Here is a 22,827-nt window from a genome sequence, read left to right on the forward strand (position 1 = left end):
GAAAGTTGCTGGATAAAGATGCCAAGCAAACACGAAATACTGTGGATTACAGGTCGCAAAATACTAGGGGTATAAATACATCATTGCAGCTAGCAGTCTGGGTACAAGAATTCATGCAATGACTTATGGGTAGGGAAACTGCATAACCAGCAGAACTGCATTACATTGATTGTACAAAGGAAAAACAAAAAAAAACAAAGAAAACTGAATAACTTGTCAGAAATCTGTTTTTTTACAATGTCCTCTCATACTTAAAAGGGAGACTGAATGCACAAAAAAATCTATAATAGAACACTTTATGGGTTTAAAAAAAAAAAAAAAAAAAAAAAATATATATATATATATATATATATATATACAGAGCATATAAAGAATTATAAGATGCCATTTTTAACATGAACATTTTATTTTTTAGAAAAATTTCTTCTGTACTTGTACAATTTCTTTGGTCAGTGTAACATGAAAGCATTGTTAAGGTTAACATTTGTTAAACCTGAAAGTTTCATGCACTTTGTAGACAGTATAAAACAATAACTTCATAAGTGCCAGAGTAACCCTACTTATTATTTTGGTTTCTTTTTAATGTTAATTTATTCAAATAAGGTCACATTATTTCTAGAAAATTGAAATGCTATATAACACATTTCCTGTCGCTTAACACTTAATACACTGATTATTATTGTCCATAAACAAAACACCTTTCCACAAGGTGCACAATCCCACTAGCTACATTTATTTTGTTTAGCAATGCATTTAAATGATAACAAACAAATATGAGGTACAGACTTTAAAGTCAACTGCTTAGTCACGAAACTCCGCAGCACTCCAGAGATAGCCACTAATTCCATGCCTCCAAGCATAGTGGTCAGTGGGCGGCTCCTTAAATTGTAGATCTTTAAGAGAATTTTAAAAAAACAGTTCTGTTTGCACTGAAAGCTACTGTATTTATTTTAATCCTATAAAATGAAAATATAAAAGCTATATTATCTTCTGTAATGTAGCTCAGGTCCTGTGCCTAGCATCCTGTACCTAGCAGAGACAGAGGAGAAAGAGGATTCATCATGCGATGTTTTAGTTAGAAATTGGCTTTGAGTAATGTGAAATGTGATAGCTTTTGAAGGACATTACTGAAATTGAAGAAATTAGGCATGCCCAGAATCATTATCTTTTTTGTATTTGGCCACATACAAATCCTCTGGAAAAGATTCTAATAACAAACCAGATCTAAACCTTGATTTGCATATTTAAATTTGAGTAAAATAAAAAAACTGAATCAATGTTGAACAAAAAATTGTCATGTTCACAAGTCCAAAGCAGTAAAGGCACATAACTTTAAGGGGGGCACTTACTTTTTATGATTTATTAAAACGTTGTGAAAACAACAAAAACCACTGATACAAAACTGTGCCATCTAAAAGCTGTCAAGATCACATAGAAGTCAATGGGATTTGTCCTAAGCAAATTGTAGCAATCTTTATTTAATTTGTACTTTTACAGGTTTTTGGGGGTTTTTGCCTACAAGTCCACAAAGATTTCCTTCCTTTTTTCTTTAATAAATGACTAGATATTTGTGATTTCAGTGGAAATGAGTTTAGTCAAAGTTTCAAAAGTATCTAAAGCCACGAAAATCAGAATGTTAATAAAGCTACCCCTAAGGGTTCAGATTTGCAACACTGTAAAAAGTTCTGGAGCTAGGTGTATACCTACAAAGCTTTCTAACCAGCCACCCTTCATATATTAAAGCAATTTACACACTGTTTGGTACCACATATGCCTTAAAACATGTTTCCTAGTTAAACAATAAATTAAAAGAGAACTGTTATAAAATGTTTAGAAAAACTGAATATGAGTTTATGGAAATATTGTCTGCTTCTGAAATTACCAAGTCACTTTTCACTATGCCCTGTCAGCAAACTGTGTCTCTTCATAACTGCCTCTGACACAAAGCTGCATGTAGAGAGACAGACTGCTGAGAAGGGATCTTAAAGAATAACTTAAATATTTCAGAAGTCAGACAGGTAGCTGAATGTTTGAAGGGAAACCACAATATTATTCACAATTAGGTGCATTACTTTTGAGCGCAACATGTATGATATATATTTTCCCTATAATGCAAGCCTGCAGTGCTGAATTGAGATGCATTAGCTTTAAGAAAAAAGCCCGGTTTTGTTGTTTTTAGTTGTCCCTTAAGATAAAAGTATAACTGGGAAGCAAGTGCTTTATAACAGAACTGTCAGTTCCAATGAGGCCTTTCACAGATCGGTAGGCAGTAAGCTGTGGGAAAAAAAACACAATATTTTCATTCTGGTTGAGAGGGAAGATGCTGATAATCATGTGCCTCTCCACTAGCCCAGAAGGCTACAAAAATGCAGTGTCACCTTTCATGGCAATGTAATGGATTGCAGCTCCAGATATGCATTTGCTGGAGAGATGGCTCCTTGAGAGTTCTTTGTTATTATCTACATATCCAATAGATGCTGCTCATAGCCAAATACACCAGTATTGGATGAGTAGGGTCTTTGTTGAAGTCACATACTTTGCTCTCATCAGCCTTTTGGGGATATCTTTTTGGAAACAGATGATTCTATAAAAGAAAAAAAATAAAATGAAAATAAATTGCCAGCTAATAGAATCCATATCAGTACTACTTATCTATTATCATATAACATAGTACAGATCCCTTGCACTGCTGTGTAATCTGCTAATGGGCTTATTTATCAATTTTCGACTTTGTGAACTTTGAACTTTTTCTAATTCAAATAAACCCGCATTTCGAATGCTTGCTTATTAATTAATAAGGAAAACTTGTTCAAATAAAAAACCTCAAATTTGTGAGTTAACAATCTCGAATTTTTTCTTTAATAAATGTCAGACATTTTAGTTTTTGAATCAAAATTCGAATTGTGCGAATTGTAGAGATAAAAACTGTAATTGAAAAAAAAATAAATTGATAAATCACCCTTTTTCCTTTTAGATTGTTATGCCTATGGAGCAGGGCCCTCTTTCATCTTGAATTGGTTATGTGTATTCAATATATACCCATGTGTTATTATTATTAATAATGTACAATACTAAGAAAGGGCACAGTCTGAGCGGTCAGATTGGCAGACGCTTGATTTTGTGGTAAATGGATGATAGATTAAAGCTTAGTCCTTTGAAAACTTTCAGGTACATGATATTTGCATTTGAATGTACCCTAAGGAATACTGACTTCTGATTGGACACATAAGATGGGGCCCCAAGATTAATTGCTGCACGGGCCCCAAGTTTTTTTTAAGTACCTATTGGGTGAAAGGGTGATTCCTTAGAAGATTCCTTAGAAACACACAACCTTTCTTCTGTAAAATTTAAGAAAGTGAATATCCTGTAAAATATATCTTTATAAATAGTGCTTATTGATGTAACCAGTTTTTTGTCACATGACTCACTAAAATTTGCATATTATAAAAAACAAGAGAAATTTAGCCAACAAGCTGCTCAATCATGATTGGTCTATGTATGGCCATTCTTTAGGAAAAGATATATTAATTTTATTACTTCTTCAAGCAGTTAACGTTACACAGTTTTCTTCATATACCTATACAAGTTGGGTAGAAGACTTTTCACACTGCATGCAGTCAGCTGAAAACAGCTACTGTTTTAGCAGGGGCACTTGGACATATATTACATTTGCCTTTTTGCACTTGCCCCAGAATTTTTTCTATAAGGAACAATTTATATATTGGTCTTAGTTACAGAAAACAATAGGCATTTTCACTCAGAATAGCTAAACATTGTAGAAATAATACCTAAAAGTAATATCTTTTATCCTAAGTGCTTCTGCGGTTCTTTGTCGAATCCAACAACAACATTGTTGTAATTACCATCTGCAATACAAAAATGGCACATATTATATTATAGAGCTTAGTAATGCACACAACTTCATTATGTGGAAATAATCCAATTAAATCTTTTTATTTTTTACTTTAGCATTTTCACTGGGACCTTCAAAATCAGTGTCAAGAACTGGGTTATGAATGGCAAAGCTCTCTTTCCTTATGTTACAGAAGTAACAGCTATGCTCTAATTCTCACACCCACTTTGTAAGCTTGTGGCACAGAATGTTTGGAGCTTTAATAAGATTGTATGAGCTGCATCTGGCACATGTACGCTTTAGATTATATATTCCAATTTAAGAGGAGCCATAATTTCAAAGGATTTTTCAAAGGATCTGGTAGCCTTCCTCTGGAAATATCTGAGGACCCTATACAACCATACTTACTAACCCTCTGTAGATTTGTTCACAAACTGCATCACATGTATCTGATGTTATTCTTTCTCACCATTTCTAGTAAAACCATTACATCACTGAAAAGGTTAATAGTTGTATTTCATACCGCAACTAGCACCATAATAAAAAAGCAACAGATTCTGTAGGGATTTCTTTTTCACACTTGCCAAGATATCAATTATATTTATTATTTATCATTTTCCTGCTAACTAGTGTTGTGCTTTTTGTACATTAAAAATAGAAGGAAAGGCTACATCACTGGGGGGTGCCAAAATGTTAGGCACCCCCCATTACTTTAATTGCTTACCTGAAACCCTCCCCCAGTGCTCCTGTTAGGAGAAAACTGCACCGGCCAGGGTGTATGCGGGTGATCGTTCCTTCTTTGATCTTCGTGCATGCGCAGCAGAATTAAAGGCCGACAAAAAAAACCCGTCTTTTTCGCTCATCTGTGCATTTGTCGGCCCCGGGTAAGAAGACAGAAGGAAGTGGAACGCTCACTTGCATATAACCCAGGCCAGTGCAGTGTCAGGGGTATTAGGTAAGCTATTACAATTAGTAGGGGGTGCCTAACATTTGGCACCCCCAGTGATTTAGCCTTTCCTTCTCCTTTAACCCCCATATGTAATAAAAGTCACTAATTTTGCCCAGGAGCAAGTAACTCAGTAACCAAAGAGAAGTCTGCTTTTAAACAGGTGACCAGTAAATACTACCTGCTGATTGGTTGCTATGGATTACTGCTACTGCTCCTGACTTTAATTACATAACCTCCTAAGGGGTTCTTTTTATCACATTTTAATGTCTCTTTTTTTACCTGCCAAAATTAACCATATGTAAGTTACACATTAGTCATGTTTAAAAATGGCACCTAGGAGAGAAAACTACATAAAATGAACTGAACTGGGCAGGTTATTACTATAATGGTTAACCTAACACCAGATGAAATATCTAGTGAATTTGGCATAATTTCTCAATGTATTATGCACACACAAGCTGTTCTAGAATTATTCCCAAATTAAAGAAAACCCAGACAAAAAGAACCTTGGCGATCTGTGATATTTTGGTCTAATTAATTTAACTGCATGGAATCAGTGGTTTAACTACAGAGAATGATCCAGATTCCTGAGTGGCTGATAAACCTAGCTCACGGGACAATCAGGAAGGCAAATAATCAAATAACTTACCGATATTTTCTTTGTAATATTTATGTCTCAAATGTCTCCCATCTGCAAAAGATACATACACAATGATTCATATTATGCCAGATATATTCTGCAGTACATATGTGTAATGCCTGGTCTGGACAAAGAACCAGTTAACCCAAAGACTTACAGTTCACTGTTAAAGAAACTCTCTGGATCTGACATATTAGCTGATTTTTAGCTTGCAATATTTAAGGGTAAGGCCCCAGCGGGAGATTGTGTTTTACTTGTGGAACTTTTTTTCTGAAACAGTAGTGGTGTCAGATTGGTGCCACTAGAATTGTTACAAATAAGTAAGGTCTGTAAATAACTGAATCACCAATATGCTATGCTCACAGCAATTATATTCAGTGGAAAAAACAGACTTTTTTTTGTGACTTCTGTTCTAGGAAAACACATATCTACAAAACTTGGACTGTTTTAAGAAAAGCCTGACCTACAATCATCAAATGACTATGTGAACATAAATCATTTTTTCTGTCCCAAATATTATGTAGACTAAAACAAAACATATATGTTAAAAATTAAAGGTAACAAAACAGCCTATTTTTATTTACACTGACCTGCGTTACCTCTTTGCTTGATACATTGACCTCGATTGGGGATTCCCTCTGCTGGGTTGCCTGGGTTGATTATATGACATTCATATCCTGTTGGGCAATGTAAGGGCTCATCTCCGTCTTCAGTGGTACTGCATGCTTCAGCTGTAGCACAAACAAAAACCCACGCATTTCACAGTATCATCTGAGCATGCAGCTGTTACAGTTATTTTATCCTTTGCTATGGTTGATTTATATTTCCTGCTGTTACTCTAATGTTACCACAGATAGACATTTTCTACACTACTAACCCATAAATAAAGTTATGCTGAAAAAAATGTAGCATTAACAAAAATGGTTCTTAGTACATCTCTTTACACAAATAGACTTTTATGTTAAAGGCCTTACATTTTTTAAGGGGCAATAGGTGACTGAGTTGTTTAGGGTAATTTACCTTCCATTTGAAATGGATGTCAAACACCCCATTCATTTTTATATGTGAACTGTAAACATAACAAAAACACCATAGATTATAATGTATGCAATTTTTAGGGGTAAAGGCCTTCAGTGATGTGGTACAGAGACATTTTTACATGTTTTGTCCTCACTGAAAAAAGCAGAGGCAAAATGCTAGACATTGCTTAAACAAGAGATGGGAATATGAATAGTTAAGGGGTCTGCATGAAAAATAAATAATAGAAAATTACAATAATAATTAAATTGTAGCCTCGCAGAGCAATACTTTTTGGTTGCCGGGGTCAATGACCCTGACTGAAAAGCTGGGAAGAGGCAGAAGAGAAAGTCAAATTATTCAAGAACTATAAAAAAATTAATTAGGAAGACCAATTGCAAAGTTGATAGGAATAGGCCATTCTATAACATACTAAAAGTTAACTTAAAAGTGAACCTCCCCTTTAGATGTGTTTAAGTTAGTTTTATAGAGAGAGAGGCAGTGGGCAAAAAAACTATTTAATTTCAACTAGTGATTCAGCCTTTAGAACTGTATAGTACCTGTGTATAGTTCCTGCGTATAGTACCTGTGTATAGTACTTGTGTATAGTACCTGTGTATAGTACCTGTGTATAGTACCTGTGTATAGTACCTGTGGGTGTGGGATGAAATCTGCTGCAAAAGTCGAGTTGGTTCTCAGGTAAAGTTACAGCTGCAGATTTTTCTTTTCAGTCTTCATTTCTGCACTGTCTTCAGTTTGCAAAATCTCCGATCCCTGTGTGCATCTGTGCTTTGATCAATTTTACAATTTGGTCAATTTTACAGTCTGTCAAGAAAGCTGTGCTCTGATTGGAGAATCCACAAGAAGAAAGATCCAGTCAGAGCACAGCAGAACTGGAGCTTGCAGGAACAGAAGAGTTGCAGGACAGTGCAGAAACGGAGTGAGGTTTTTTTTGTTTTGTTTTTTTCAAGGTGCCAAGCAGGTTTGGGGAGGCTTAGCCTCCCCTAGCCTTATTGAAAATCCGCCTATGCCAGGGGTGCTCCTGGTGTGAAACTTGCCTCAGGCACAGTGGCGTACCTAGACCATACCGTGTCCCCCCTCGCAAATAATCTTTGGAGGGGCCCAGCTCGTACTGCAAGCTCTACGCAACTGCCCCTACCATTTCCAATCTCCTTGCTAGCAACCCCCCTCTCCTTCCATTTGCTCTCATGGTAGGAGAGTGGTGGGGAGGGGTGTTACATTACTGCTCAGGTGGCAGTGCCATGCAAGTTACCAGGGGTAGAAAAAGTCTGCTACTGAATTTCCAGTGGTGGTCGGGGGGTAATAGAATTCCTTTATAACACCATCCATTTGCTTTGGTAGTAGGAAGGTTAATACTGACCAGTAGGGATTCTACAAGGAATAATGCACAAGCCAAAATGTGTTTAAATGTCTTGAGCAGGTTAATAATAGTCTAGGTTGAGCACTTAGGACTCGGTAAAACCTACACAGTTACACTGTCCACCAAGCTTAATATTTTACTCAGTAAATCCTATCTAACTTGTAACTGATGGTAGGTGGAAATCCCATCTGAAGCTGTCTCTAGCTTGTCCCAGGAAGATGCTTGGATACTTTAAAGCAAACATCAGCATAAATGCACAATTCCCACATATTGTAGGATAAAATGTACTTTCCGCACCTTGCAATACTTCCTCTGGTCCATCAAGAAGCCAGCCATTCCCACCAAGCCAACGAGGCTTTGGTTGCACCAACCAATCGAGAACTATTGGGAACAAACAAATTGCATTACATATCGTGAGAAAGAGTTTGCATTTCACCTGCATAAATGATGGGTAAGAAAACCAAATTTTAGTCTGTCTGAGAATGTTTAAGGAAAATAAATGTAAAAAATGCAAAAATGTAGCTATGGATGAACCACTATGAGTTAATTTAAAGATTATGGGCAGGTATACAGTTTGCTTTCCAAATTCTGTAAAAACAAAGACTGTTGGCTATTCACTGCAGAGGAAGGTAAAGTGTATTTCTAATAATTCTTTGTTGGGCTGTGCAGTTATTCATAGCATAAAATGTACAGTACCAAGTGACATATGTTTCACATACAAATAGCCCAACCCTTGTCACTTGGCTTCACCAGGTTCAAAGTATAGGGCCCTGTACAGATAAATAACTGATTTGGTGGGCATCAAAATCAACTCCAGGAATACCCCTCTGGTAATGACCATACACTTAGCAGTCAGTAGGCATATATATATATATATTTCAGTCTTTGCAGTGTTCTGCACTCAAATGCCATAAACTTTGCGGAGTGCATGGCCAAATGTAATTATTTAGCTTTATTGCGAACATAAAAATAAGTTTATTGCGAACATAAAAAAATCCGAGGTTTCGGTCCTCAATAGGACCTTTTTTCACAAGAAATCCCGGTGTTGCTGGTCTTTTTTTGTACTATTGGAGCTCTTTACCAAGCACCCGAGGTATGATATATATATTTATATGAAATTGCTACATACAAACAAGATGTATTTTAATAGAAACGTGAACATGAACATGAGGTTTATCAATAGAATAATCTAATACATACTGTATTAAAATAACAGATAATGGACCAGATTCAATTTTATGAGAAAAGCATATCTCATAATTCAATTCCAAATGTTCCCATAGAGCCAGATGCAATTCAACGAGAAAAACCTATTTTGCCGTTTATCACATAAAAAATCTATTGATGTCTATGGGGAAAAATAGAACTGAATTAGAAGAAATGATCTTCTCAAATTGAACCATAAAATTGAATCATTATACTGTACCTTGTTGCACTGTGTACATGTGCACCACATTTTAAAAGAAGCATGATGAAGAAATAATGCAAATGATACTAACAAAACTCTATTCTGTAGGTCCCTGTGACCAGCTAAAGAACTACTTCTGATGACCAGCTAAAGACCCCAATATACCTTTTGGCCATCGCTGTACTGTAACATACATATGTTGCAGTACATGCTGTTTTGAAATGCAGAGCTAGTACCACTTGTACGGGGCTGGCACATTTAATGTGGGAGTTAATATTACTATAATAATCTTTGTTTAGGCACAGGAATATTGGCCAAAATGACTGATCTACAAATACAGCAATGCTTAAACACAAAAGAGCTGTCCTAAAACAAATAGACACTCTTAAATTCAGCACTGTATAGCATTCTGCCAGCTATGTCAGTTTATTTGTTGATATTATGTAAAACGAAACCTCTGAACTCGCCTTGGGCATACAGGGAACTGATCCTTATTCAGCCAAAAAGAACACCCAGCCTAATGGTGGTTGCTGGAACAAATGTATTCACATACAATTAGATTAACTCATATTTTTTTATTTGCCAGTATGAAATAAAAGTTGGGTTTCCGGGCTAATATCACTAAAAGTAACTTCCCACAGTGATTTAACACTAATATTTTTGAATGTTAATGCTTGGGCACGTAGCTATATGGATCTATCTGGCAACACCTACTACTCACTGGAAATATACTGGAAATATACACTGGAAAAATATAGCCTGGCCTATATAGCCTGGCCTATAACTCTATATAAAGAATGTTAGCTGCTTGTGGGTAAGCCAGGGAACATCCAGTTGCAATAAACCTATTTGCAATAATAGGGCTTGTTTGCAAGTCTTCTTTCTCCAACTTCCACATGGCTAAATATACTGCTTTGCTGAGCCTACTGAGACTACTGATATTGTGCTCCAGTGCGCTTATGTAGTCTTCATAAATCCAACTTAGATTGCACCACTGCAATTGAATACTCTCAAAGGATAATTATCAGCTCATAAAAATTCTGCCAAGTCCTCATGAGCTCATAACAATCATTTCACACAGTATGGTGGCTTAGTTTTAGGGAAAGTTAATGTTCCTTTTAAAAGCTATCAGAGTTTTCACACATTTAGTTATGGGAATAGTTACATAATTTGCCGGTTACTTCTGGTTTTCCCTAAACTAGCCTCTCATTAGAATTTTTGAACACAAAGCACTGGGCCACATCAGAAGTTCAGGTTTTTAGCTTGATGCCCTTTTGCAAGGTTTGTGGTGTTATTTGAAATAAGAACTTTATTGAAGTTAAAGTACTGCTTTTGTATTTTATATAGGCTTGTAGTGGCAACTGTGGTTTCTAAGCACCAAAGTTCTTAAATATTAGGAATTACTATTGTAATTCCAATATACTTTGATTACCGTTATATCGTGGTGGTTAAGTGCCAGACATGCAACGTACCAGTCTTTATTGTAGGAACAGGCCTAGGAAAACCAGCTGGTAACTAATACTCTGTGTTCTATGTATTTCTAGGATTTGTACTTAAGTTTTGCATTGTCTTGCATTGACTTTTGTTTAAAACGTCCGTAAGGAGTGGGTCATTAATATTAGTGCTATTTTGAACTGTGATTTCTACGATTAATGTCAAAACTTTATTTTCATGTGGTCCATAATATTACTTGTGTGTATACTACAAAACGTGTCATTTGGCTTGCATAGAAAGCAGTTTGCATTGTGCTGCTGTACCCATACCTGGTGGAGGTTGGACAGACTCTAAGCATGAATATATGCATCCATTATAGCAGCAGCGCTTATGCCTCTCACATTCAGAGTCAGAGCGGCAGCTGGGCACCTCACAGGCACGTTCTGGAAGGCTCTGGGGTGGAGGAGGGCACCGATCATTCTTCTGGTAGTTTGTGTTATGGGGGAGCAGTGGGTACTCATAGTCCTTGACAAGTAAAGATACAACAAAGAAAAAAGCAGAAAGCTTAAACACTCTACATTAGAGCGGATATATTAGTAGCCAACCACACAGCTATATTGAACTACTGTTCATATTTTGTGATACTGTCCTGAGTAAATAAACTATAGTGGTACAATGAGAGGTACTGCAGCCAGCCAAGGGTAATGAACACAAGAAGATACAAAAGTAAGGTTGCATCAAGATTGAAAGTTGTAAAATATACATCAACCTGAGAATTAAAACAAATTTTGAAGCATTTCTCAAAATCCCAAACATAATGATTATATAATAATAATAATAATGATACATATTTATAAAGTGCCAACATATTCCAAATTGCTGCAGATCAAGCCAGATATTAGTATTGTATTTTGTGACAATGCTGCATTCATTTTAATAAACTGGTTCTTACACTGTATTAAAAATTGAACTGTGTAGCTCTGTGCTTGTTTGGCACTTTCTTTCTCTTTCCACATCCTCAATTATCACGTTTAATAATACTCCAGTAATGTCATAAGGTTTCTATTTCATAACTGTGCTAGTCTGCACTCATTTATATTAACTAATTGAAATCAGTGCTGATTTTCTTTCTCATTAAAGAGGAACCAAACAGATTTGCTCATTTAATGAGGCTTCTGCATTTTGGTTTGTATAAATGAAGTACATATCATATCAATACCACAGGCACATGTACATTTGCAAGTGCAGGGAGCTCCGACAATGCAGCATTTTTCCCAGAATTCCAGTCATTGAAGTTTCAAGGGGAAGATGTGCTTGGTGCAATTAAGCTGCTCCAACCGATTCAACAAAAATATTGCAACTGCAAACATATTTTCCATGGTGTAATTTCCGGTGTTTGCAGTGCGAGTGATGCCTGTTCCGGATTCTTCAGGAGCAAATGTGCTGCACCAATGGATGACTGGCATGGGGGGCTGACGGAGACGTCACAGGGCTAGTGACATTGGGGGTGGAGTCGGTGACATCAGGGGCAGGGTAGGTGGCATCAGGGATAGGCCAATTGGCACTTCAGTATAATAGAGTCTTGCATGGTTTTCCAGATTACGAAAAGCAGTATGCGCTTCAAAAACTGCCAGGTGGAAAGCCTAGCTGCATCAGTTGTTCCTGGGTGTGAAGGGAACCGTGAAGCTACCACCTGGTTTTGAGGTGGCAGTAGCTCTAAAAATGCACCACAATCACCAAAAATGCAATATAATCACTGAAATAACATACAAAAGGTATTGCACAGTGTGGTTAGCAAATACGCTATTCGCAATGGCAGAAAATTTTTTTTTGCAGGCAATAAACCCAAAATGCAATAAAAGAAAAAACAGCCACAAAATAATGTAAGTATGTATATGTGTGTGTACATTTGGCAAATTGTGCATTGTGTGCATGTATGTGCTTGTGCAAATATGTGTGAGAGCTGTGAATGTGTAAATTTCTTTGATCCCCCAAAATTGTATGTGTGTTTGTGTACAAACTGGGGTGTGTACTAAGCTGGAGTAGCAGGCTGCAAGAACTATCTAGAGAAGGAGGAAGGTCCAGGGGATGAAGAGGAAGGCGTCTGCAGCAGAGGATCCAGTGAGTGGGTGGAGCTGGGGGGGGTCCACAAAGTGCAGGCAACAGCAGGCATGTAGCGCAATTGAGCTGCCTAGGGGCCCCTGGGCAACTGCGATCAAAATCAAGGTCATATACCAATTTGTCCTGATTACACACACAGTTATAACTAACTCATGGTTATATCAAACAGGGATGGCTCACGATTACAGGTTTCTGGCTGGCTTTTTGCTTAGTCTACATGTGCCACAGGTATACTACTGTATGGAATGTGGCTTCTCCCACTGCCATCAGGCTTACCCTATACATCCTCTGGCTGGCCCTCACAGCCCTCCTTTTACCTTTAAAGGAGAAGGAAAGGCTAAGTCACTTGGGGTTGCCAAAATGTTAGGCGCCCCCAAGTGACTTTAATCACTTACCTTGTACCCCGGGCTGGTGCCCCTTCTTTATAGGGTTCATAGTAGCTTAGTGGTTAGTATTTCTGCCTTGCAGTGAATTAGCCCTGTTGGGTACTAGCTGCAAAGTGTTTGTATGTTCTCTTGATATTTGCATGGGTTTGTTTCCTTACGGTACTTCTAGTTGTTGAATTGTTATATGTTCAATAAATAAATATAAATAAATATGTTAATGGTTACAGTGACAGACCAACAAATGGTCAAGATAAATGGTAGCCAAATCAACTTTCTATATGAATATAATTTTTGAATCGAAGTTCTTCAGGCTTGTTAGGCTCTAGCCTTCATTTTTATTATGGGGGGACCCCATAATTTGAATCAGTGTACCTTACGTCTGCTAAAATCATTTAAACATTAAACAAACCATCAATATGGATGCATGCAGCTTAGTTAGGATCAAGTACAAGGTACTGTATTATTATTACAAAGAAAAAGGAAGTAATCTTTAAAGATTTAAATCTACAATGAAGTCTACCGGTAATAGCCTTCCCATAATTCTGCACTCTTTGTTCTCTACCAATTGAATACACTATAATAAAAAAATGTATTTGTGTGAACAGCAATTTAAAGTTTACACGGCAATACCCCAGACTAAAGAGCACATGGGTCTTTTTACATTGGGGAGGCATAAAAAATCATCACCCCTTTCTAATAATAAAAACCACATGTTTCACCATTTATATCAGCTAATTTCAGTTCTCTGGGCTACACAGGCAACACTGGCCATCTGGAATTTTTGTACCGGCGGAACTGCAGTTTCCAATAACAAACATTTCTCACTGCACTAACTGCAAGTACAGATATGGCTAGTACAAAAGTTTCATCCATTGTTCACAAACAAATAAATAAGGTTGAGGAGACTGCCTCATACAGACGAAAGCAAACAAAAGGAATTCTGGGAATGAATTCCAAACTCTTAAAAAAATCCCATTTACATGGGTTTATCCTATAGGCTACAGCTTACCCACTGGGTTTGAAGCTGAAGCCAGGACAATAGCTGATCAGATTCCCAACTACAGACCGGTTTCGCCTTATGCTATGTATGTATGCTTGTTTGTGTGTGAGTGTGTATTCATGTATTTAAATGTACATAATTGAATGTACATATTTGTACTTTTATATATAGTGATATTTATTTTTCCTTTTTTTCCCAGTGGACTTTGTAAAATCACAGTTTCTCTGTGTGGATTTATGGTTATCTAAGTGCTAAGAATAGAAAACCCATCCCATCATGTGCCGTTTCTGCAATGCATTCCCTGATTCAAATAGTCATGTTGTGAGATTTCATTATCCTTGGACATAAGAAGGTTTTGCAAAAGCAGGATGTTTTGACATGCATCTCTCTACAATGTGATTCTGACAATGACCTTTTTCCAAAGGTAATTGGGCATGGTTAAGATAATAGTAAGAGTTTTTTATGGCTTTACTTGTCCTTTAAATTCCAGCTAACCATGTTAAACACTTTTTGTTGGTATAAAAGATCTGAAATGGTCACCTAATGCATTGATGATATATTACAAGGTGAGCAAACCTCATCTAGCCAGGGACATTCTGGAGGGCAACAATGAGCCTGAACCTAACTGCTTTTGATGGTGTCATGAAATGTTGCTGTGAGATCTGTCTTCTTTCAAGTGCAGCTGCTCAGTAATGTTTCCATCTCTGCAATATTAATACTGCTTGAGTACACTGTACCAAAAAAACCAGATTCTGTGTGCTGTGCACTTTAAAGTGGCACATTACCTTAATTAGTATTATGTGTACTGCAAAGAGTGGGAATCTCAGACTAAATAGAGGCAAAGTTGGATATCACTTCATTGCACATGCTCAAAAGTGTAGTTGTTTGAAGGCGAGTTAAAGAATACTGGCTGCTTCATTACTTGCAATGCTTCCCTGTCAGTAAACACTTACAAGGCAAGAAGGTCTACTTATTACTGTATCTTACATACTAACAAAGCTGGTGTTAGTTGTTTCTGTAACATGTTAGGTACCGAACCATTATTAAAGCATTACTAACACAGATATGTGGGAAGAATTATAGTCTTGTTATCAAGTCCCTGCATCTTTGCCAGCTTGATGCTCCTAAAATATCCATCCGTACTTTGTCCTTATCCGATCCCATAAAATTCTAGACAGCTGTAAATGTTATAAACTCAAAATAGCCCCTGATGTAATGGAGTTACTGGGTTTCATCCACTCAGCAGCCCAATATCTTTTTGTAGTAAACACAGGACATAGACTCAGGCTCAAGGCTAATTTATTTCATCCTAAGTCACATCTCTAGAACAGACATTTTGTAGGCAAGACTAGCTCCACAATAAAATGTGAAAAAGGCACTGCGTCCCAGCAGTAATAAAAAGCTAACATTCTAAATAAATCTAGGTGTATAAGCCTTATTGCAGTAGCTCTGCCTTTTTGACCTACTGACCATTGCTAGTTGGGTGCTTGCTAAAATAAATACCTCCTATGTCTTTGTAACATGCCCTGTGTAGAGTGCATTTTAAAATATATAAGTGCCTATATAGCTTCCACAAGTTACTTTACTTAGAGTTAGAACTGTGGATACCACATAATCCCCTAACTTGTTCTAAACAGTATCTTCAAATCATGAACAGGAGAGGCAGTTACTTATATGTTTTGACACTCACCCATGGCTACATTGGAGGATAAACCCGTTTCATATTGCACACTTCTCAGTGTGGTTCCATGTCTTCATTAACAATCACTTTTCTTTATTCTTAAGTCATTTTGAATTATTAAAAGGGCACCTATAATAAATATATATTATTTGTAGCCCCTCAGATTTAATAAGCCTCAAATACATGCTGTATTTTTTTCATTGTTGCTGCCTGCTTTCATGAATACAGTTCCATAGGGCAGTCTGAAAACAATTAACACTAAGGGGCTGATTTACTAATCCACAAACGGTCCGAAGGCGTCCAAATGCGTTTTTTTCGTAATGATCGGTATTTTGCGATTTTTTCAGAAATTGACGCGACTTTTTCGTAGCCATTACAATGGTTCGCAAAATGCCGCGACTTTTCCGTAGCGTTACGACTTACGCGAATTGTCGCGACTTTTTCGTAGCCTTCGCGCCGAGTACGAAAGTTTCAGATTCATTCAAGCTTCAGTATTGTGACTTTTCTTGGGCCAAGTTGTAGCTGCAGAGTGCCATTGAGTCCTATGGGAGGCTTCCAAAATCATGCTAAGTCTGAAAGTGTTGCCCGCAGTTTACGAGCGCTCAATACGAAAAAGTTGTGACAAGATACGAGCAAATCGTAACGGCTACGAAAAAGTCGCGTCAATTCGCGCAAATTGTAATGGTTACGAAAAAGTCACAACAATTTACGAAAAAATGTAACGGCGACGAAAAAATCTCAAAAAATACGAAAAAGTCGCAAAATGTTCGTTTTCCAAACAGAATTTTTCCCATTCGGTTCGGATTCGTGGGTTAGTAAATCAGCCCCTAACAGTAACACTAACATGAAAACTGGACTACATGTCAAAACCAGGCAAGTACCTTCCTTTTATAGTTAGGGAATGTAGAAAACATATTTAAAGTCCCAATGGCTTTGCATACTAAGAGATGGCTTTAAAAGCAACCTCTAAGCTAAGCTATGCTCTGAACAGGCCATACACTGGCATTACACAAGCCAGCAAAGCACATTAGCTACAGGCAAAATAGGCAGATTGTATGAAGGACCAGGCACATGTGGAGGTCAATTTTGTATTGGTCCATAAGTTTCTTTCGGATGACCGAAACAGATATTCCATCAGTCAACCAGGATCACAGGGTTATCTGTCTAACCGTAGCCCCAACTTGCCATACATGCCAAATGGTCAAAAACTGCCCAAATGCTCCACTAAATTAGGGTATGTATAGCTAAGTTTACACTTTCTGTAACTGCCCTTCGACTGTACATTCCACCATTAGAGGTAACATAGTAACAGGTGCAAAGTTTCCAGCTCCAGGTCAGTATCCCATAGCAAATGTATCCTTGGATTGGCAGCTGTAAGATCAAACTTGATGCATGAATGCTTTATATTACCCCAATACTGTATTTTTTAGGATAGCAATAAACACACTCTCTTTAGCATTAACTGTTTACACGGAGTAAACTGACTCCGAGTGGATTCTTTAAACCACTCCTGTTGTTCAAAGGTTAATAGTAAGGCTGCAGCATCCCCCTGATCACTTCAAATTCCTTCTCCTACTGTAACACACTTGGTCCCCTACCTTTGCAATTGACTTTGGCTAACTGAGTAGGTTTACTGCTTTCTGTTCTGAATCAGGAGCTGTTACACCTATTTACATCATGAAGCTACAGCCACCTGTTGACCAGGTGGTAGCTCCAGCAAGCACACTTGCGCACACATCACTCGCACGGGTGCACGGCCAATTACACCCTTTTTTAAAAATTTTATGAAAATGTGTTAGGCGCAGTGCAATTGCATCAAGAGAATCGCCCATTTGCATACTCAATGATGCTGGAATTCTGGGGGAAAAAATGCAATTGCACTTTGCACATTGTGTCTAGGTACAGTTAGTGAATGCACCCTTTATGTCTTTTACATATGGGGGTATTTGCTGTATATTAATACAGAGCACTTCCATTACTCAGCATTAGGATGTGTGCAGCAAAGGAAATATTTTAAACTTGAGAACTTTGTTCTTTAAACATTCAGGGACATGTTTATTAAAGGGACAAAAGAAAATCCCCTCAGGCAAACAACTATAAAATGCATGAGAATCTAAAACTGATGGCACTGAATCTCTAATTTACTTACAGAGAGCAAGACACTCAGGCAATTCTATACTTTCATTCATATTTGGTCCAGCCTTTGCCAGTGGAAGGCATTTTCTGTGCACATCTGAGCATAATTTTCTTTACGCTTACATGGTCCCAGCTGCATCTCCTGCATTCCAGCTATGAAAATGAGTACCAATCACGCGAATTGTGTTATAGCGCCTGCCTGAGCCTGTAAGGATTTAACTGTTGCCTTTTTTCTTGGATATCACCCTGCACAAAGGTTCTAATAGCTTGAGTTGCATGGGCAAACTGCTATGCCCGCTAGCCCATGAGAAAGGTGGAAAAGTTCAGATGGGTCAAGCAGTGCATAGGGACAATCAGTCATGGGGCTAGTCCTGACAAATTGTCTAATGATGGAAGAGTAAGCCTCACCAGGGCCCCTTCTCAGCCAGCATTCCGTGGAACTCTCACTGTTACAAAATTAGCCCTAAAATTCAATCTTTTAGGGCAAGGTCGCTAGCCTCAGGGGATTTCTTGACAAGAAAATGGTTTCTATACATATATTATGGAATCTGAGGCCCTCATTCTGCCCCTACAAACATCCCTGTTTATTTGTAAAGGGGCGGAAAAATGCACAAGTTTAAAATATGTCTCTGTCTTGTCTAAGTTTTAATGTGTCACATTAAGATACCCAACAACCTCTGTTACTTTTACCAGTACTGCCGTTACAGAGCCCCATCTAAATTTGTTTCAGCTACCAGAAGGGCTTTTTTTACTTCTCTATTAACAGGCTTATTTACCAACACCAGGCAAACCCATGGCAACCAATTAAATTGTTGCTTTCATTGTTCTGTCTACTACTGGTTGAACAAAGCTAATCACTGAATTGACTATGGGTTATTGCCCGGCTGCAAATTTGCTCAGTGTTGCTAAGTAAACTGAGCGAGTGATCCCATGCTGAAATGTTAAGGTGGTTAAAGACACAATAAGTTGCTAATTGGCCCTTCCATAACAAGATGGCAGCATATTGGCCCATTTATAATGCATCCCTTTTCCAACAAATCTGCAGGGCACACAGTTTTGTCCAATTATTGGCCTGGGGGACTAAATAATTGGATTTTCCTCATTTCACCAAATGTATATGATTGGTTGCCACATTACTTAGCATTGAAAGATCTCTATCAAGTATAAAAGTTCTTTCTTGTTGATATTTTGAACAAACGGGCTACAAGGAAGAAAATGTCAAAATGTGATTTAAAAAAAATATTCCTTAAGCACATATAAGTAGGCACAAAAATGTATATCTGTGTATGAAGCTATTTGCCTGAAGCTGTGTTCTCCTTGGCTCTTGACTAAGGAAAACAAAAAAACCATCTGGAACGTAAGGACTTCTGGGAGAACTGCTTCTGGCCTTTTGAGAAGTTGCACATGGTGTAGCATATATCATGTCATGTCAGACCTGCTGCCTTCCAGATGTTCTTTAACTACAGCTAAAATACTCTTTAACTACAGCTGCAATTATCCTTAGATACAGCTGTCTGGGGATCATGGGAATTGTAGTTCAATGACATCTGAAGGCTGCAGGTTGTGTCTGAGATTTATTGTAGCAACATCAACTATGGGTAGGGATGCATTTGTGTATGGGCTTTAAGGGGGTCCCTTAGTGCTTCAACTCTTTTGTCCATGCCCATGTCAAATAAGCCTATGTGTCTTTTTTGTCTTACGCCTTGATGGCACTTCTGAATTTCAAGCCACATTAGGTAAGGGTCAGTTTAGAAAACTAAAATAGATTCGACTGAATAACGTGAAAATCAAGTTATTAACTAATGGAAAGGAGACTGAACTTTAGTTTTAATAAGACAAAAGGCCCCTTATTTGAAAAAGGGACCACCATGTGATTTGTGCCTGATATATACTGGTGGCTTTAGCAACTTTAGTACACCATGGGATGAAAACGCCTTCCCACTGTTTTTGGTAAGGCAGTCCCAACTGTAGGGGTTGGAGCCAGAATGACATAATTCGTTATGATATACGAATCCAAACTACCAAAAAGTAGGGCTCCCACATTTCAAAAGGGCGAAGAAAAGGGATAGTGGGATAAAAACTCTAACAAAAAAAAAAACGCTAACAAAAATTTTAACAAACAATTGGGGTATATTTTTATCATGCTATGTAAAAAGTGGAGTGAAACATTACCAGTGATGTTGCTCATAGCAGCCAATCAGATGCTTTACTTTGGTTTTCTAACTGTTGAACTCTAATTGCTGATTGGCTGCTATGAACAACATCACCAGTAATGCGTCACTCCACTTTTTTCACAGCATGATAAATATACCCTCAAAGTGTATTTTCTAAAGGACATATCTCACTTTTCTCACTGGGGCCCAATAGAAGAGTAGCATACAGCGCTAACAGCTTGTCTACAGTTGCAGTTGGTGTTCCCCTATTATATCTTACACAAGACGCAAATAGTAGAAATACCCTCAACTTCCCCGCAGCATCTGTGTGGTGGAGCTGTAGCAGTCTCCACAGGTTTATACTGAGTGAAGCACTTGTGTAGCTGGCTGGTACCTTTACTACTGTCCATTTTCCTCTGTGGTTCAAGTTCACACTTGAAGTTTTGCTCAGAATTTTAGCTTCCAAAATGAATTAACAGATTTTACTAATAAAATATTTACTTTTCAGCTTACATCAAGATGAATAACTGTAAAATAAGTTGGAAGTGAGAATACACATAACACATGGATTATATGAGGTGATTTATTGGGCCTTTTGCTTGCTATACGATTTCCCATGCTGTCTTTAGCCCTTGCACACGGACCCCCGCCCCCTCCATGTTCCCTGCTGGTACTCACCTCATACTTGTCGCTCAGTTTCAGGTGCAGGGCTCTCTTGCTCAGACTCCTGCCGGTACAGTAGTGTGAGAGCAGCAGTAACTCACAGATGGCAGCCAGCAGCACCTTCCTCCCCAGCTCAGCTGCCCGTGCCTGGCTCCACTCAGCCATTCCTTCTGTGCGATGCCCGGGATCTCTCAGACACCCAGGCTGCAAGCCTTTCGATCGGTGATTTTTTTAGTAGGAAAGTGTCAGATTACCTGATATCAGGCAGACCTCCGTGGGGTGATAGCAACGAGTTAATGTACTGCTCTGTTCCGGACTGGAGGGCAGCGGGATCAGAGATTATTCACCGGGGAGATTCATTATGAATTTTGAATAAATGACTAGAATATACTCCCTCTCTGCCCAAGTGGACTCAGTAGTAGTTGGTTTCTTGTCATGCAACAACTCCGGTCTGTGGAAGCAGCTGCTGCACATCTGGCTTCTGCACTCTGCTGTGCTCCATTCAAACCCACAGCATGGCAAGGATCAAATGACTGTGGGAAGGGCTGCGGCAAGCTCAACACCCCTCCCTAAAAGCCCAGACACTATTGTGAAGCTCTCCCATTCAGCCTTTAAAATGTTGTGGCCATATAGTTATTTTAATAAGGCACAGCAATAAAGTATATCACAGTAATTTAGTAATACTTGGTGTTCAGTCAGATCTAAACCAGTTTAGTTAAACCAAACCACTGTTTATATGGCATGCCCAGAGCAGTGTAAAAATATTATTATAGTTTATTTTATAATATACCAACCTTTGCTACAGTGGGGGTTTGTTCAATATACTGGTTAAAAGTGCAGTAAAAATAACAACTCAAGACCTGAGGCCAAGAAGCTTTGTTTGTATTTAACAATAATAAATAAATCTTGAAGAATTTACAGTAGAAGTTCATGTAAAGATCAACCTTCTATTCTAGTTAGCATCAATCCTCATGTACAATATTTTTTAGAACCTATGTATTTTTTTCAGCATCTTTTGCCTCAGACCACACAGAATATGGTTACACTGGAGTCTGTTACATTGGAGATAAATGTTGGTTCTTATGCCGATGGCACAGAACCAGGAAGATCAAAATGCCTGGCTGTCAGCATTGGCTTCTCTTCACCCATATGGAAGCACATTGCTTAGTACAGACATTGGCACAGCTAGGGGGAAGTCAGCCCTCTCAGGCTTTAACCCACATGAGAGAACTAAGGTTTATTTTAGGCAGAGCCCTTCTCATTCAAGTAGATTTAAAGCAGCTGTGGAGATGGGTATTATGACCACCCTAGTTTTCTTTTAAAGGACTAAACTAATCACAAATATCACTGTGCCATGGGCCAAGGTTCTTTTTGTATAAAGCTGAGTCCTGTGTAATTCATTTTCTGCAAAATAGGTTTGTTGAATCATCTGTATTGTTTCACTAAACTGAGTTGCTGCATGCATGTTGTTGTAGAACAGTTCAATGCAGTGTAAATGCTAGAGGCTTCATTTACAAATGGTTTAACAAGGTGCAAAGTGCAAAAGCAGGTGCAAGCCACCATGTTTTTGCACCCTGCCCCACTGTGAGCAACCACAAGTACTTTAGAATGCAGTGGTGGCAGTGTTCTGCAGTGATGTACTCATGAGGGGTACGCTGGAGTAGGCACAAAGATGCAAATTTGTTTCTCTTAGTGCACTAGCACTTGGGGCATTTATAAATGACCACCTGGTTCTTATTAGGCACCTAAAATCACGCTGTAATTCTGTGAAAAAATGCTGGATGATTGGTTTAAAAAATTAACCATATACACTGCTTTCTGTTTGTACATTGCACTTGTCTTAGTAAATGAGCCCTTCTGTATTTAAGCCGGAGTGCCCTTGTAACACTAAACACTAGGAAGAAAGATTGCTCCAAAGAACTGGACTGGGCCAGAGCAATTTTCTGCTAACAGGAACACCAGCCTCTGGTATCAGGAAAGTGAAAATTTGGCTCCCCCAAGTGAT

At 38.1% G+C, this 22,827-nt stretch overlaps 1 protein-coding gene across 2 annotated transcripts; it reads right to left on the bottom strand.

The window, feature by feature from the left end:
- Positions 1-1,524: 1,524 nt before the first annotated feature.
- Positions 1,525-21,356, bottom strand: wfdc1 (WAP four-disulfide core domain 1). 2 transcript variants are annotated; one of them, XM_004913596.3, is made up of 7 exons: positions 20,838-21,356; positions 11,012-11,207; positions 8,138-8,221; positions 6,042-6,173; positions 5,452-5,493; positions 3,789-3,866; positions 1,525-2,584 (listed from the first exon to the last, which is right to left on the bottom strand). In XM_004913596.3, the coding sequence occupies exons 1-6, from the start codon at positions 20,985-20,987 to the stop codon at positions 3,805-3,807; spliced, it is 666 nt and encodes a 221-aa protein (XP_004913653.1). In that variant the 5' UTR covers positions 20,988-21,356; the 3' UTR covers positions 1,525-2,584; positions 3,789-3,804. The 2 variants fall into 2 exon arrangements, with proteins under 2 accessions (XP_004913653.1, XP_002934998.2); XM_002934952.4 differs by having other exon boundaries at positions 6,033-6,173; positions 20,838-21,355.
- Between the last annotated feature and the right edge of the window lie 1,471 nt (positions 21,357-22,827).

This window comes from Xenopus tropicalis, chromosome 4 (genome assembly GCF_000004195.4).
Source record: "Xenopus tropicalis strain Nigerian chromosome 4, UCB_Xtro_10.0, whole genome shotgun sequence".
NCBI classification, from domain to species: Eukaryota; Metazoa; Chordata; class Amphibia; order Anura; family Pipidae; genus Xenopus; species Xenopus tropicalis.

Excerpts from the sequence above, each read along its gene's own strand:
- wfdc1 (XM_002934952.4), bottom strand. The coding sequence starts at position 20,987 with ATGGCTGAGTGGAGCCAGGCACGGGCAGCTGAGCTGGGGAGGAAGGTG. Across the intron at positions 11,208-20,837 it reads AACTGAGCGACAAGTATGAG|GACTATGAGTACCCACTGCT; the intron begins GTGAGTACCAGC and ends TTACTTGTCAAG. Across the intron at positions 8,222-11,011 it reads GTCTGTCCAACCTCCACCAG|TTCTCGATTGGTTGGTGCAA; the intron begins GTATGGGTACAG and ends TGTTCCCAATAG.